The sequence below is a fragment of the Dipodomys spectabilis genome, unplaced genomic scaffold (assembly GCF_019054845.1).
Source record: "Dipodomys spectabilis isolate Male_0828 unplaced genomic scaffold, ASM1905484v1 ptg000207l, whole genome shotgun sequence".
In the NCBI taxonomy this organism is placed as follows: domain Eukaryota; kingdom Metazoa; phylum Chordata; class Mammalia; order Rodentia; family Heteromyidae; genus Dipodomys; species Dipodomys spectabilis.
In genome coordinates, this window is record NW_024870884.1 from 763,784 (window position 1) to 780,188 (window position 16,405).

A 16,405-nucleotide genomic window follows, 5' to 3' on the forward strand; every position below is an offset into this window, starting at 1 on the left:
AGACTTACTGCAGAGGAGGATTGTTAGATTGTAGTGGTTCAGTGGGTCCCTGAACAATGCCACAATACACAGTTATTATTCAAGCAGGTGACCAATTATTATTCTTACAGATTGATATTTTGCTTATTATCCCTGTGACTTCACACAAAATACACAATTTGAATCTAATAATGCCTGCAAAAACTCCTATTAATAATGTAAAATGTTATTAAATCATTTTAAGAAATTATCTGTTTCTATTTCTAATTGACTTTTTTTCCCTATGTAATTGATGAACTGAACTATACTTCACACAGGTGTGCCACAAGAGCTGGCATTGATAGTAAAGGCAAATGATCGATTTTGTTGGCTTCAAATGAGGCAGTTTGGAAGCAGAGATTTGACAAATGTTTTCAATCCCTTACAGAGAAGCAGTATAAGGCTCTAGTTAGATGACAGTAGATACTATTCATTTTTGAGTTATATATAATCCCATAAAATTTAAAAGAACATTGCCAATGTATGCTGATTAATCTCAAGCATGGCCAGTTTATATAAATACAAAACAGGGGCTCTTTTATGAATGGCTCCCCAAACCTAGCTAAATGAAATCCAAAGCATCTCTATCTGCCCATATCATATCCAAACTTCCTTTCCTGTTAACTGAATTTGGGTGTGTAATGTCCTCATGCTTTTATTTTATTTTTTCTTATGATAAAACGTATCCCCTACTTTCTTTAATTGGGCATACTCTTTCAGTATAACACTTCTTAGCTTGGGGTAATCATCAAAAATCTCCCTCAACCTTATGATTAATTCCAATGTCCCTTTTCTGTGTTTAGTTCCTTTGGTGGATTTTTCTTGTGTTTCTTGGTTAACATTTGGTGTCTTATCTATGGCTTATCTGTTTTAGACATACTCTCTCTCTCTCTCTCTCTCTCACACACACACACACGCACACACACACACACACTATATATATATATATATATACTTCATGGAGTGTGTGTGTGTGTATATATATATATATATATATATATATATATATGCTTCATGGACAAAATCTACTTAAAATAATTCTTTTATTTTGTTGTGAAAATATTGTACAGAGGGGTTACAATTACATGAGCTAGGTAATGAGTACATTTCTTATCAAGCATTGTTGCCTCCTCCTTTGTTTCCCCTTCCCATCCCTTCTAATCTCCTCCCCTTCCCGCCAAAGTTGTAAAGTTCGTTTCTCGACATAATGTCTTGTACATCTCATTGTTGCAATGGGTCCACCTGTATCCCTATTTAAACAATTGTTTTTTTTCCCTTCCCCTCCCAAAATATTATCAACATCAAATATAGTGAAAACAGGGGTTATACCGTGGGGGAGGGACATGCAAAGCAACAAAGAAAACATCTTATAAATATGTTAGAAACAATAGCAAGAAAGGAAAAAACATTTGAGTCCTTTCTGGGGTTCTTTTCACCCAATATCAACTTATCTGATCGTTTCTCTTTGTCTCAGACATATGCTAGTTATTGTAAATAAGGGAAAGCATGGGATCTATATTTCTGGCAGTTGTACTAAATAGTAGTATTTCAAGCTAAATTAAATGTATTTATATATAGTTAACTTAGCATGATAATTAAACTATTTTTAAGCAACTACATATGCTTATGAAGAGCATTGTTTAAATAATGCTATATCAAATATTATTTTTACCTCCTCTTAATCATCAAGGATCTTTTAGCTCTGTCTTCCAAATTTTGTACAAATGAGCATATGTTATATAAGTTGGAGTAAAGGTATCATGGGAAATATTCAGAAAACACCATATTTGCTCAGGAAGATTTCTTACTTCACTTCCTTTAATTATTCTAAATGTAAAACAGAGAGGAAAATACCTTAAGTGTTCATTTCTATGGCTAATTATTTAGTGTGCACAGAGGAGAAAACTCGTGAAATATCTGCTTGACTCATTCCATGATTTTTTGTTGTCTTGTCTATTCTTATGATGACTGTCTTTCAATCCCATTAATAGGTGCCCAGTCTTCTTTAAAACCAAACTCAATTCTCACCTCAAAGAAGTCCACTGGATTAATTGGACAAATATTTGGCTTCCACGGCATGGATATTTATTTAATTTATAATTTATTTAATTATAACATATTAGTTTTATTAAATCTTAATTGAAGTTCCAAATATTTTAGCATGGATTTAAAGTTTTTGTTTTAGCAAGGATTTATCTTAGTATACCAGGGTCAAATTAAAAAGAGATAGAAAAAGATAAAAAAAAAATCCTCTGCTCCCTCTGTATGAAATGCCAGTTAAAAATTTCCAGATCTGAAATTTTTTCCAGGCCTATGATCATCTTTTTTTTTAATTGTGAAAATAGGCAAGGTAATGAGTACATTTCTTATCAAGCATTGTTGCCTCCTCTTTGTTTCCCCTTCCCTTTTTTATTTTATTTTATTTTGTGAACACACTGTACAGAGGGGTTACAATTACATGGGCAGGATAATGCGTACATTTCCTATCAAGCATTGCAGCCTCCTCTTTTGTTTACCCTTCACATCCCTTCCCTGCCTCCCCCCCCAACCCAGTCCTCCCCACTTCCTCCCCCTCACCAACATTGTAAAGCTCGTTTTTGACATAACAACTTGTACTTCTCATTGTTGCAACAGGTCCACCTGTATCCTTAAAAGACTTGTTTTTCCCCATCTCCTCTACAAGTTATACTGACATCAAATATAGTGAAAGCAGGGGTTATACTGTGGGGGAGGGACATACAAAGCTACAAAGAGATAATCTTATAAATGCATTAGAAACAAATACATGAAAGGAAAAAAACATTAAAATACATATAGAGCTCCCCTATGACCCAGCAACTCCACTTTTGGGCATTTACCTGAATGATCACAAACAAGACCATACTAAAGCTACCAGCACAACTATGTTTACTGCAGCATTATTTACCATAGCTAAGATATGGAACCAACCCATATACCCCCGAGTAGATGAATGGATCAAGAAAATGTGATATATATACATAATGGAATTCTATGCCTCCATCAAAAAGAATGACATTGCCCCATTTGTTAGGAAATGGAGAGACTCGGGCACTCCTGGCTCAAGCCTGTATAATCCTAGCTACTCAGGATGCTGAGATCCGAGGATCATGGTTCAAAGCCAGCACAGGCAGGAAAGACCATGAGACTCCTATCACCAATAAACCACCAGAAAACCAGAAGTGGCGCTGTAGCTGAAGTGGTAGAGCACTGCCCAGAGTTCAAGCCCCATATCCAAGAAAAAAAAAAAGACTTGGAAAAAATTATATTAAGTGATGTATGCCAGGCCCAAAGAAACATAGGTTCCATGTTTTCCCTTATTTGCAATAACTAGTATATGTCTGGGACAAGCAGAAAAGGTAAGATAAGATGATGTTAAGTGAAATGAACTCCAAGATAGGGACACAATTGTTTTTTTTTTCTTCCTTGCTATTGTTTCTAAGGTATTTATAAGGTTCCATGTGATTTTTTTTTGTTGCTTTGTATGTCCCTCCCCCAGGTATAACCCTATTTTCACTGTATTTGATGTTGGTATAATTTGAGGAGGAGAAGGGAAAAAACAAATTGTTTAAATAGGGATACAGATTGACCCATTGCATCAAGGAGAATGAGATGTACAAGATACTATGTTGAAAAAATGAACTTTATAATTTAGGCAGGGCTGGACGATGGGGATTGGGGGCTAGATGAGTAGGTGGGAGGGAAGGGATGGTAGGGGAAAATCAAAGGAGGAGGCAACAATGCTGGATAAGAATTGTACTCATTACCTTGCTCATGTAACTGTAACCCCTTTGTACAGTATTTTCACAATAAAAAAACAATAAAAAAGAAAATAACCCATTATTAAATAATATAAAGTCCTACTTCGTAAAGATCATCCTTGTTTACTTTTTGTTGAAACAATCAATGCCATTTAGTGAAAATATAAATTTTAGAAGATAGAATGTATTATATTATCTATATACTTCATATATTTGATCAGAACATTTGTATTATATTATCTATATTTGCTTCATATATTTAATCATGTGAGATATTACTGTTTTTACTAGTACTACTAAAGTCACCTTGATACTTAACAATAAAGTGTATTTAAACAGAACTTATTAATTAATTTATATATTGTTCATCAGTTATTATTGTTATTATTGTTGTTGTTGTTAACCACAATTAGCTGGCTGGTTTAGCTTTTGTTCTATGCCTTAAATCATACTTCAAAAAACCCAGTAATTTTCTGATTGTTTTAGAGAGAGTCTCACAGACTTTTCTGCCCAGGCTGGCCTTGAATTATGATATTCCAGATATTAACTCCACCAGTAGTTAAGATTATATACATGAACCACTGGCACCTCACTGAACTTGGTCTTCCTGAAAAATGATGAATTTATTTTCACATTGATGTTAATTCTTAAAACATATATGTAGCCACATATGTTTCTTTAACATTTCATAAATATAAGGAAATACAATATTAGTTTAATTTACCTTAATAACCAAATCAAATTTCTGATGGAAATCTCTGTTTATGGGCTCCAAGAGATTGAGTTCTGCAGTCCTGGGGTGCATGTGGAAAAATCGTGGGAAATCCTCAGGAGTGCCTGAAAGACATTGAGATTTCATCTCATAATTGAGAATAAAAAGTAATATGGGTATCTGCTTCATCCATTTCCCTTCATTAACTGAAAAAGAAAATTACATTTTCATTAGTAAATTAAGTTTCAAAATTATGCAGTCTAGGGAAAGCAGACACAAATGTGGTATATAATTAATTAACTTCTAAGTAAGAAAATAGAAAGTATTTGTCTGTACGATTTTCAGAGTTTTTTTTATTAAAAGAGCTCTTTAATTAATTTGGAACTTTCTCATATGAAAAGACATTAAGTGAAGTGAAAGTGAATTTGGATTATAAAATTGTATTTTAATGGTGCATAAATCTTAATTATAGCTTGTGTTTTTCAACATATCTAGTAATAAATAATGACTAGCAATTTAAACCACATATCTAGATGCCTGGAAACTACTATGAACATACTCTGCTCCATCTGGAAGGATTATTTGAAGATAAGTGTTTAGCTAATTATGCCAACCAGAGTAAATTCAAATATAGTCTTGATAATATTCTTAGTATCAGGGTAGAATTTCATAAATGTAGCTTTGTAGTAACAGTAAATAGATTTCTTCCTAGAGAAATTCTCTTCAATTCTATTTTTTTCTGTATTATGTTTTAAAAGAGAGAATCAATAATTTGTAGAAGTGAATTTGTCCAAAGTGTATGTGTGAATGGATGGATATTTCATAATGAAACCCTCTCATACTACTAATATATGCTAATTAAAAAGATAAGGAAAAATAAAATAAAAATAAGGAATAAAAAATTTATTATGGTACAAAATTGAATGACAAGATATATAAATGAAATAAAATCATGTGAGTAACTGGGGCAATATTTCCAAATTATATCAAGGACAGGAGGTCCATATCTCTAATATCTTTCATGAATTACATAAGGAGAAAGACCCAAGATGAATTCAAAATAGTTTGTGTGTCAGGCCCTAGTGGCTCACTCCTATAATCCTAGCTACTCAGAAGGCTTAGAGCCGAGGATTGCTATTCAAAGCCAGAAAAAGTCTGTGGGAGTCTTACCTAGAACGAATTAGCAGAAAAACGGAAGTGGCAATATGGCTCAAATTGGCAGAGCACTAGCCTTGAGCAAAAGAGCTCGGAGACAGATCCCAGGCTCTGAGTTCAAGCCCCATGATTGACAAAAAAATGCTTAACTATGGATGAACAAAGGGTTCAATGACAGAAAAAGTCAAATGATTCTCAGCCATATACAAAGACAGAAACACAGAAGTGCTGGTCAAAACGATGCTAAAGCCATGTACCAGTGGGTCACAACTGGAATTCTAGCTACTCAAGAAGTAGGATGTCTGCCCTGGATCTTGGGTTTCTTGTCTATAATTTTTTTTGTTTTGTTTTTATTGTAAGAATACCGTACAGAGGAGTTACAATTACATGGGCAATGTAACCAGTACATTTTTTATCAAGCATTGTCTCCTCGTTGTGTGTCTTGTCTATAAAATTTTGAGAAGACAAATCTGTTATTGTTTAAGTTATGTAGTCTCTGGTGTTCAGTGATGTCATTCCAAAAGACACATATACTATTTATGAAATAATATTGAGAGGGATAAACAAATTCTCTTATTTGCTTACAGAAAATACAAAGGACAAAAGCAACATTTAAACTCATTCCAAGGAGAGCACAATACAGTTTATAGGGAGCATTGAAGTGAGACTTATAAATTACATTCCTGTTTTATATTTTGTACAGGCAAAAATGTCATATATTATAAATTAATTAAATGTTTAACCAAATTTCATATAATAAATAATTTCATGGCCAATCTTATATCATACGGAATATGTAAATAGAAAGGGAACTGGCATAGACTTAAACTGACTGCAGAGGAATATTAATCACAATGAAATGAATATTGTGTAATTCCTAAGTCCCTTTCCTGCACTTTCAAAATTCCAAAAAAATTCCTATAAAATAATAACACTTATGAGAAAATGATGACAAAATGTGCGTAGATATTTGATGATACTAAAGAATGATTAATGGATGACACAATCAAATTAAATATTCTCTCAGTGATCTATGATATGCAGCTATCATTTTTATAAACATTTAATTTTAATACATAGTTGTACAAAGGGATTTCAATTCTAGAAGTCATTTTATGAGGACAAAACATCTTGATCAATGTCACATCTTCCATTGTTTAAAACCCCTCATCTTCTCCCATCCTATCCTTACTCTCATTTTATGGAGTTAATCTTTACATACCATACTATGTAGATAATGACTGTATTTACTACCTCTTTCTTCCTCCATTTATGTTCCAATTATTACCCATCCCCTCCATGTAGGTTTATTTTACAGACTATTACAATAGATATTTACCAATGAAAGTGCTATATCTAGGATAATCTTAAAATAGTATGACAAGAGAGATACATATAATTACAAAGGATAACTTTTGCATTGAATTTCTTCCTCAATTGAATTGCTTTTGTGTTTCATTTGAAAGGAATGATCTGCTCTGCTCACTGACTTTCTTTTCTTTCAGCACATTGAACACGTCATGCAACTGCTTGCCAACATCCATCGTGTTTCTGAAAAACCAAGTGCTAATTTTTTTGAGGTTCAATTGCCCATGAAAATGTGCACTTTTCTTGCTTTCAACAATTTTTTTATTATATGAAGGTTTGGAGAGTCTATGTCTAGGTTTATATCTTTGGGCTGATGTTCATTGGACTTTGTTGACTTCCTGGATGTGTACATCTAAATTAACCTGTAATCTATAATATGTTGTGCCATTATGTATTCATACATTTATTCTTTGTTCTGTTTTGAAGTACGAATTTTATGTAGGCGAGTATAGCTAATGATGTCTTAGAGAATTTTGAGATTAAATTCACTTTCTTTATTTTTATTTAAATTTCATCCTTCCCCCTTAGATTTGATATAAGTTGATCTCTCAGTGCATTTACTGATTGTTTGCAGAAACTCTTAGGGCACATAGTGCAGGGGGAAAAAAAGGCTCAAGGTAACAGTGAGCCACTTGATTGCAGAGGATGCTTAATTGCAATGTCAATAATTCTATTGAAATAATGGTGTATGACTGGTGACATCGTTGAATTGTCATTTCAGACAACATTCATAGCCTCACATCTCATCAACAGAAACTATGGTATCTAAAAGCAAGCAGAGAAGTTTTCTACATTGTAGCTGAGAGTTTTCTCTGAGAAACACATATATGTCCTTGATTATTAGAATGGATTTAAGGAAAGTTAAGGATTTAGGAAAAAAAAAAAACCCTGAAAACAGAGGTTTGGAAATCCTGTGGATAGTTCTATTCATGCCAGTCTATTGTAATGAAGAATACAAGCTTTAGTTTCCTTTATGTTGATAACAACAGTATCATCTAGCTGTTTAGAATTAACTTTTCTACAGGACCTATGTAGTATTATAAAAATACTTTAATAAATAAACAATAAATGTCTTATATTAAGGAAGGGTGGAGTATGTAGCTAGAAGGATTCAAAAAGATTAGTTGAATAACATAGGTTTGGATGATACACATATTGTTTACATCAAATGTTGTATATAAGATCAAATGCTCCAAACAAAACTATATATTTTGTCAGCCCATTTTAAAGGGAGTAACTTGAGGTAAAGGAAGCTCTAACAATACCTCGAAAATTACAGTTAGTTTGGGTTAAAGTCATAGTTTACACATGAACACTGTCATTTTAGATGCTATGTTTTCAATACCTAGGATGTTCTAACATCTCTAAACCTAGAGAGCAAAGTTAGAATAGGAGGTTATGCTGATTTGGGGGAGTAGCAATTATCTCCTGCTTCTAGCTTGATTTGACGTAACATCATCATGTCATTTTTTTTCTGATGAAAATTTGGAACCTTAATTCAATCAGAGTAAATGACAAAAATAGAAAAATTAGCCACTGGCCTTTGTAGCTCCTGGTGTCATGGTTTCTGTTGTTTTTTCTGCTTTCACCTTATTCATTTATCTCCAGTGCAATGAGCTTCCTTGAGGTTTCAGAAAAGCTCAAATTTTTATCTGCCTAAATAGAGGCTCTTCACCTCACTCTCAGAAATGAGCATCAACTCCTCTGGTTTCTGAAAGACTTGCCAATCTCTTACTGATTCAAGGAAACACACACCAATTATCCTACTTAATCCTGCAAACCAAACTCTGTGGTGTTTCTCTTCTTATCAAATTTACACCTTCTAACTTGTACATGAAACACTGAGTTAATATATTGTATTTATGTTACACTGATTATATATCACATATCCCACTGCTAGGAAAACAGTTTCTTACTCAGTGTTCCACTACTCTAAATATCTACTCCATAGAGTAAATAATCATTTATTGAAATAATGTAACTTTTAATTTAAAATAACACAAATAATAATCAGTACCAGCGCCTTTAAATAGTATGATTCCCAAAGTCTATTCTTAATATTTTCTTCTGGGGCTTTCAAACATGCTGAATCATCTATCGAAAAACTGTCACTTGCATCTTCTACCAGAAAACCCTAAGTCTTCTGATTAAATGTCTCTACCTCAAGCAATACCCTTGGGAATAACTGGTGTTCCCTTCCAAGGAGCCCGTACAACATTTGGTGTAGACAATATGTGTATCATCCAAAAGTATGTTATTAAATTAAGTTTTTTGACTCTTTCTATTTACAAACTCTACCTCCCTTAATATAAAACATTTATTGCTAATTTTTGAAGTACTTTTATTCTACTGCATTAAGCACAGTGATTGACATAATTTTAAGTCTTCAAGTAATGAAGCAAACAATGTTTATTTTCTTTTATCTATACCAAAACCTCTATAAAATTAAAAGAAGCTTATGTATGTACAAGCTTTTAAATAATTTAATTATCTCATTTATGCAAATGGCTTACAATATATGTGCTTTTCTGAAGATTAAAGTTTTGCAACAGAAATATTTGTTTGTTTTTGTTTGTTTTTGTTTTTTTTGTTTTACTTTACAGAAAGCCTTGCTGAATATGCAATAATATAACAGTATAGAATCTAGTGGGCATCTATTGTCACATAAGTATGTAGTCACACAGGACATACGCATAGAACAAAGTAGCTTAGAGGCTAACATTGAATGCCATTGAAGTATTTCCATTCACCCTTGCAAAGCCAGCTTTCTTCAGACACAGATTCATGGTCTGACCCTGTAACCCTCTTCCCTGTCCCATGCACTGCTCTCTGTCACGCTTATAAACTATACAAAGCAGCCATAATACCCATATTTTAGCCAAAACTAAAGATGAAGAACAAAAGTCTCTTCATCTCTCTCTTTTTGAACAACTAGAAGTATATGCATTAGGGATGTATTTGGACTTTCAAGAAGAAATTAGTCATAGGTATAAACTATCAAGTGTCTTTTTGCTAAGCATAATTCTTTACTTTCTCCCACATATCCCCAAAATAACCCTTGTTTAATTCAGACATATTACAAAAGTATTTATAGTATCCAACCAATTAAAAAACCATTATTATGCTTAATAGATAATGATTTATGAGTTCCTATGTAGAAAACAGAAAGATACTAATAAATGTCCTGTTGTTCTTTGTTTCCTCTAATGAAAATATCTTCATTTATTTTCTACACATTAGTATGGAAACTAACTGTGAAGAGGGAGCATGTTTATATTGTTATTTCCAATTATTTATGTGTGTGTTTGTGTAATAATAATTTCCGGTGTTAAACACTTGTTACTAAAAGCTTTTCCTATAATGAGAGAAAACTTTTAATGTGATATGATAGTGTAAAATGTTAGCAGATACAAACCAACTAGGATGGAGTAGAGGATGCCTGGTCTGTCTGATGGTGGTTGAATATTCCGGTCCTGATCGGTGGCTTGGATTGGTGGGGTGACAATAATGGGGTTCAGTTCTTCCTGGAAAAAAATTGATAGAGATTAGTTCAGCTTCATTTCTAATACTTGGTGGAGAATTGGCATGAGGAGATTTTAGTCTGGGCAATTAAATATCATCTGAGCCTATATGAGTCAGAGTTTTCAAGACTTGTAATTTAATGCCTCATACTGGTATTTTTGAGTTTTAAGAATATTTCCTTCTAATTCAAATGAAAAAGTCATGGTAATTATGTGCACAGGAGTTCATATCAAGAATTTCTCAGGACAAATCGGGGAAGTAATTAACAATACCTTTTACTGTTTTTTAAAATTTTATTTTATTGTAAACATGCTGGACAGACAGCTTACAGTTACATGAGTAAGGTAATGAGTACATTTCTTGTCGAGAATTGTTACTCCCTCCTTTGTTGTTCTCCCACTATCTCTTCCCTCTCCCACCTCTCTGCCTCCCCCCCCCCCACAAGCTGTAAATATAGTGTCTTGTGGGTATCATTGTTGCAATGGGTTATCCTGTGTCCTTGTTTCAGCATTTTGTGATTCCCCTTCCTTCAAATTTGATAAATGTATATACAAGATGCAAGGTACCAAAATCAAATGATAACAGATGATATATCATAGAGGGGAAGAACATACAATGGAAACAAAAAGAATCACATAGTACATTAAAAACAAAAAGAAGAAAGACCTCTTGTGTCCATATCTTGGGGATCATTTTACTTGGCATTATCTTTTTTTAAAATTTTATTTGTGAACATACTGTACAGAGGAGTTACAATTACATGGGCAGTATAATGCATACATTTCTTACCAAGCATTGCAGCCTCCTCCTTTGTTTACCCTTCACCTCCCTTCCCAGCCTCCCCCCCCGCCCCACTGACATTGTAAAGCTCATTTTTGACATTGACATTATCTTATATGGTCATATGTACATAGATTTTGAGCTTTTCTGCTCATCCGATAAAATTATCCTAGACATATATTAATTATTGCAAGTGAGAGAAACCATGGGATTTATATTTCTTTGAGTCTAGCTTACTTCACTTAATGCAATTTTTTTTCTAGAGCACCTTAAACAAATTTAAGTCTATCAAATTACTTACGATGTAAAATGTAGTCTTTGTTTTAGTACTAATCTTTACAGTTTAATGTAATCTAATTACAAGAATATTCTTAAAAAAATAAATGCTGTATTTCAGTAGAGATCAAAATTACATTATTTAAACTTTATACAATTATATACCATATTTTCTTGATATATAATTAAAATTGATTTTGCATTATTAATGATACAAATTTTTTATTGTGAAAATGCCATACAGGGGATTACAATTACATGGGGAAGATAATGAGTACATTTCTTATCAAGCATTGTAGCCTCCTCCTTTGTTTCCCCTTTCCATCCCTTCCCATCTCCCCCCCCTCACCCTCTCTACCATCTTCTACCCCCACCCCCCCTCCGCCAAAGATGTAAAGTTTGCTTTTCAACATAATGATTTGTACATCTCATTGTTACAGGGAGTCCACCTGTATCCCTATTTAAATGATTTGTTTTTTTCTCTTCCGCTCCATAAATTATACCAACATCAAATACAGTGAAAGCAGAGGTTATACCATGGAGGAGGGACAAACAAAGCAACAAAGAAATAATCTCATAAATGTGTTAGAAACAATCGCATGAAAGAAAAAAACATTTGAATACATATCTTAGGGTTCATTTCCCTAACATCAACTTATCTGACCTTTTCTGCTTGACTCAGACATATACTAGTTATTGCAAATAAGGGAAACCATGGGACCTATGTTTCTTTGGGCCTGGCTTACTTCATTTAATATGATTTTTGCCAAGTCTTTCCATTTCCTAACAAATGGGGCAATGTCATTCTTTCTGATGGAGGCTTAGAATTCCATTGTGTATATATACCATATTTTCTTGATTCATTCATCTACTGAGGGGCATCTGGGTTGGTTCTATATCTTAGCTATGGTAAATAATGTTGCAGTAAACATAGTTGTGCTGGTAGCTTTAGTATGGTCTTGTTTGTGATCATTTGGGTAAATGTCCAAAAGTGAGATTGCTGGGTCATAGGGGAGCTCTATGTGGAATCTTTTGAGGAACTTCCATACTACTTTCCAAAACTCCCACCAACAATGCAGTAAGGTTCCCTTCTCTCCACATGCCCTCCAGCATCTGTTGTTATTAGAGTTCTTGATTATAGCCATTCTAACTGGGGTGAGGTGGTATGTCAATGTTGTTTTGATTTGCATTTCTTTTATGGCTAGAAAGGTTGAGCATTTCTTCATGTGTCTATTGGTCATCCTTTCCTCTTCAGAGAAGTCTCTAAGTGTTTAGCCCACTTATTTATCATGTAGTTGTTTCTTTGAGGATTTGTTGTTGGGGGATTTAATTTTTTAATTCCAGGTATATTTTAGATATGAGACCTTTATTCATTGTATGGCTAGTGAAGATCTTTTCCCAATCCGAGGGCTTTGTATTGATCTTGCTAGCTATGTCCTTTGCCATGCAGAAGCTCTGCAATTTCATGCAATCCCATTTGTCCAAACTTTCTTTGATTTCTTGTGTTTCTGAGTCTCTTTTAAGAAAATTTTGGCCTGTGCCAAGGAGACTTAGGGTTTCTCCTATTCCATCCTGTAATGTTTTCAGAGTATCTGCTTTGACTCCAAGGCCTTTGATCCATTTGGAGTTGATTCTGGTGCAGGGTGATATATAAGGATCTAGCTTTAGTTTTCTACAAGTGATTAACCAATTTTGCCAGCACCCTTTACTGAAGAGGCTGTCTTTCTTCCATTCTATTTTTTTAGCTCCCTTATCGAAGATTAGATGGTTATAGGTGTGTAAGTTAATTTCTGGGTTTTCAATTCTATTCCATTGGTCCTGAGGTCTGTTTTTGTGCCGGTACCTATTTGATTCCTATGTCTTTGTAGTAGAGTTTGAAATTTGGTATTGATATTCCTCCAGCACTGTTCTTTCTGTTAAAGGTCATTTTTTCTGGGGGCTGGGAAGATGGCTCAGTGGTAGAGCGCGTGCCTTGCATGCCTGAGGCCCTGGGTTCGATTCCTCAGCACCACATAAGCAAAAAGAAAAAAGCCGGAAGTGGCGCTGTGACTCAAGTGGTAGAGTGCTAGCCTTGAGCTGAAGAGCTGAGGGACAGCGCCCAGGCCCAGAGTTCAGGCCCCACGACCGGACCAAAAAAAAAAAAAAAAAGGTCATTTTTGCTATTTGGGGTCTTTTATTGTTCTATATGAATTTTTGTGTTGCTTCTTCTATTTCCTTGAAGAATGAGGTTGGAATATTGATAGGTATCGCATTGAATTTGTAGATAGCCTTGGGAAGTATTGCCATTTTCATGATGTTGATCCTACCAATCTAGGAGCATGGGAGATTTTTCCACTTTCTAAGTTCTGCTTTGATTTCGCTTTTCAGGTTTTTAAGGTTTTCATCATAGAGGTCTTTCATTTCTTTGGTTAAGTTAGTTTCTAGGTGTTGTATTTTTTTGTGAGGCTATTACGAATGGAGTTGCTTTGCTGATTTCAGCCATGCTTTTTTCATTGTTGTCATACAAAAATGCCATTGATTACCTTTATTATACTGAGGAATGTTCCATGGATTCCTAGCTTTTCCAGAGCCTTCATCATAAAGTGTTGTTGGACCTTGTCAAATGCTTTTTCTGCATCTATTGAGATAACCATGTGGTTCTTAATCTTGCTTTTGTTGATGTGCTGAATTATATTAATTGATTTGCAGATATTGAACCATCTTTGCATCCCTGAAATGAATCCTGTTTGATCGTGGTGTATGATTTTTTGGATGAATTGTTGAAGTGTATTGGCCAAAATTTTGTTGAGAAGTTTTGCATCAATGTTCATCAGGCAAATCAAAACAACACAGAGATACGACCTCACCCCAGTTAGAATGGCTATAATCAAGAAATCTAATAACAACAGTTGCTGGAGGGGATGTGGTCAAAAGGGAAACCTACTGCATTGTTGGTGGGAGTATAAACTTGTTTATCCACTCAGGAAATTAATATGGAGAGTCCTCAAAAGACTCCACATAGAGCTCCCCTAAGACCTAGCAATCCCACTTTTGGGCATTTACCCAAATCATCACTAAGAAGACCATACTAAAGCTACCAGCACAACTATGTTTATTGCAGCATTATTTACCATAGCTAAGATATGGAACCAACCCAGATGCCCCTCAGTAGATGAATGGATCAAGAAAATGTGGTATACATACACAATGGAATTTTATGCCTCCATCAGAAAGAATAACATTGCCCCATTTATTAGGAAATGGAAAGACTTGGCAAAAAATTATATTAAGTGAAGTAAGCCAGGCCCGAAGAAACATATGTCCCATGTTTTTTCTTATTTGCAATAACTGGTATATGACTGAGACAAGCAGAAAAAGTCAGATAAGTTGATGTTAGGTGAAATGAACCCCAAGATAAGGACTCAAATGGTTTTTCTTTCTTGCTATTGTTTCTAACATATTTCTAAGATTATTTCTTTGTTGCTTTGTATGTCCCTCCCCCACGGTATAATCCGTTTTCGCTGTATTTGATGTTGGTATAATTTGTGGAGGGGAAGGGAAAAAAGAAATTGTTTAAATAGGGATACAGGTGGACCCATTGCAAAAATGAGATGTGCAAGATATTATGTCAAGAAAGGAACTTTGGCAAGCGGGGGATGGGAGGGCAGGGATGGTAAGGGGCAACAATGCTTGTTAAGAAATGTACTCAGTACCTTGCTCATGTAATTGTAACCCCTCTGTACAGTATTTTCACAATTATAAAAACTTATTGAGAGGAAAAAACAAACAAACAAACTCATATTAGCTGGGTGCCAATGGCTCAGGTCTTAAATCATAGCTACTCAAGAGGCTTAGATCCAAGAATCATGGTTCAAAGCATGCCCAGGCAGAGTCTTATCTTCAATTAACCACCAGAAAATTCGAAGTGGCGTTGTGTCTCTAGTGGTAGGGCATTCCCCTTGAGCTGAAGAGCTGAGGACAGGACACATGCCCAGAGTTCAAGCCCACAAAAAACAAAAACAAAAAACAAAAACAAACAAATACATAAAAAACCTCATATAAACTAAAAAAAATTATAAATGGTTCAACACATAGAAATGGCAATAAAAGACCTCCCACCCAAAAAAAGCCCAGGACCAGAGGGATTCACAGCTGAATTCTATAGAGCTTTCAAAGGAGAATGCACTCCAATACTCCTTAAATTCTTCAATGAAATTGAAAGTGAAAGATCACTAGCAAACTCGTTCTATGAGGCCTCATCCCAAAACCTGATAGGGACCCATCAAAAAAAGAGAACTATAGACCTAACTCTTTAATGACATTGATGCAAAACTTCTCAATAAAATTCTAACCAAACAACTACAACATCTAAAATAAAACAAACTTCATGCACTACGACCAAACATGATTCATTTCAGGGATGCAAAGCTGGCTTAATATATGTAAGTTAATTAATGTAATTCAACACATCAATAGGATCAGGGACAAGAACCACATGATCATTTCAATAGTTGCAGCAAAAGCATTTGACAAGACCCAAAACCCCTTTATGGTGAAAGCTCTGTAGGAACTAAGAATGCATGGAATGTTCCTCAATATAATAAAGGCCATATAAAACAAACCTATATCCAGCATTATTCTTTTTCTTTTATTTTCTTTCTTTTTTTTGGGGGGGGGGGGTCCGGTCATGGGGCCTGAACTCTGGGCCTGGGTGCTGTCCCTCAGCTCTTCAGCTCAAGGCTAGCGCTCTACCACTTGAGCCACAGAGCTTTTTTCTTTGTGCTTATGTGGTGCTGAGGAATAGAACCCAGGGCCT

At 34.5% G+C, this 16,405-nt stretch overlaps 1 protein-coding gene across 12 annotated transcripts in view; it reads right to left on the reverse strand.

The window, feature by feature from the left end:
• The window catches only part of Pcdh15 (protocadherin related 15), a 450,667-nt gene that overhangs the window by 215,601 nt on the left and 218,661 nt on the right, over positions 1–16,405 (reverse strand). For all 12 annotated transcript variants that reach the window (XM_042696488.1, XM_042696486.1, XM_042696489.1 and 9 more), the window contains 2 exons: positions 10,448–10,556; positions 4,522–4,634 (listed from right to left, as the gene is read on the reverse strand). In XM_042696488.1, the coding sequence (XP_042552422.1) occupies positions 4,522–4,634; positions 10,448–10,556 (222 nt within the window). The remainder of the gene's footprint in view (positions 1–4,521; positions 4,635–10,447; positions 10,557–16,405) is intronic.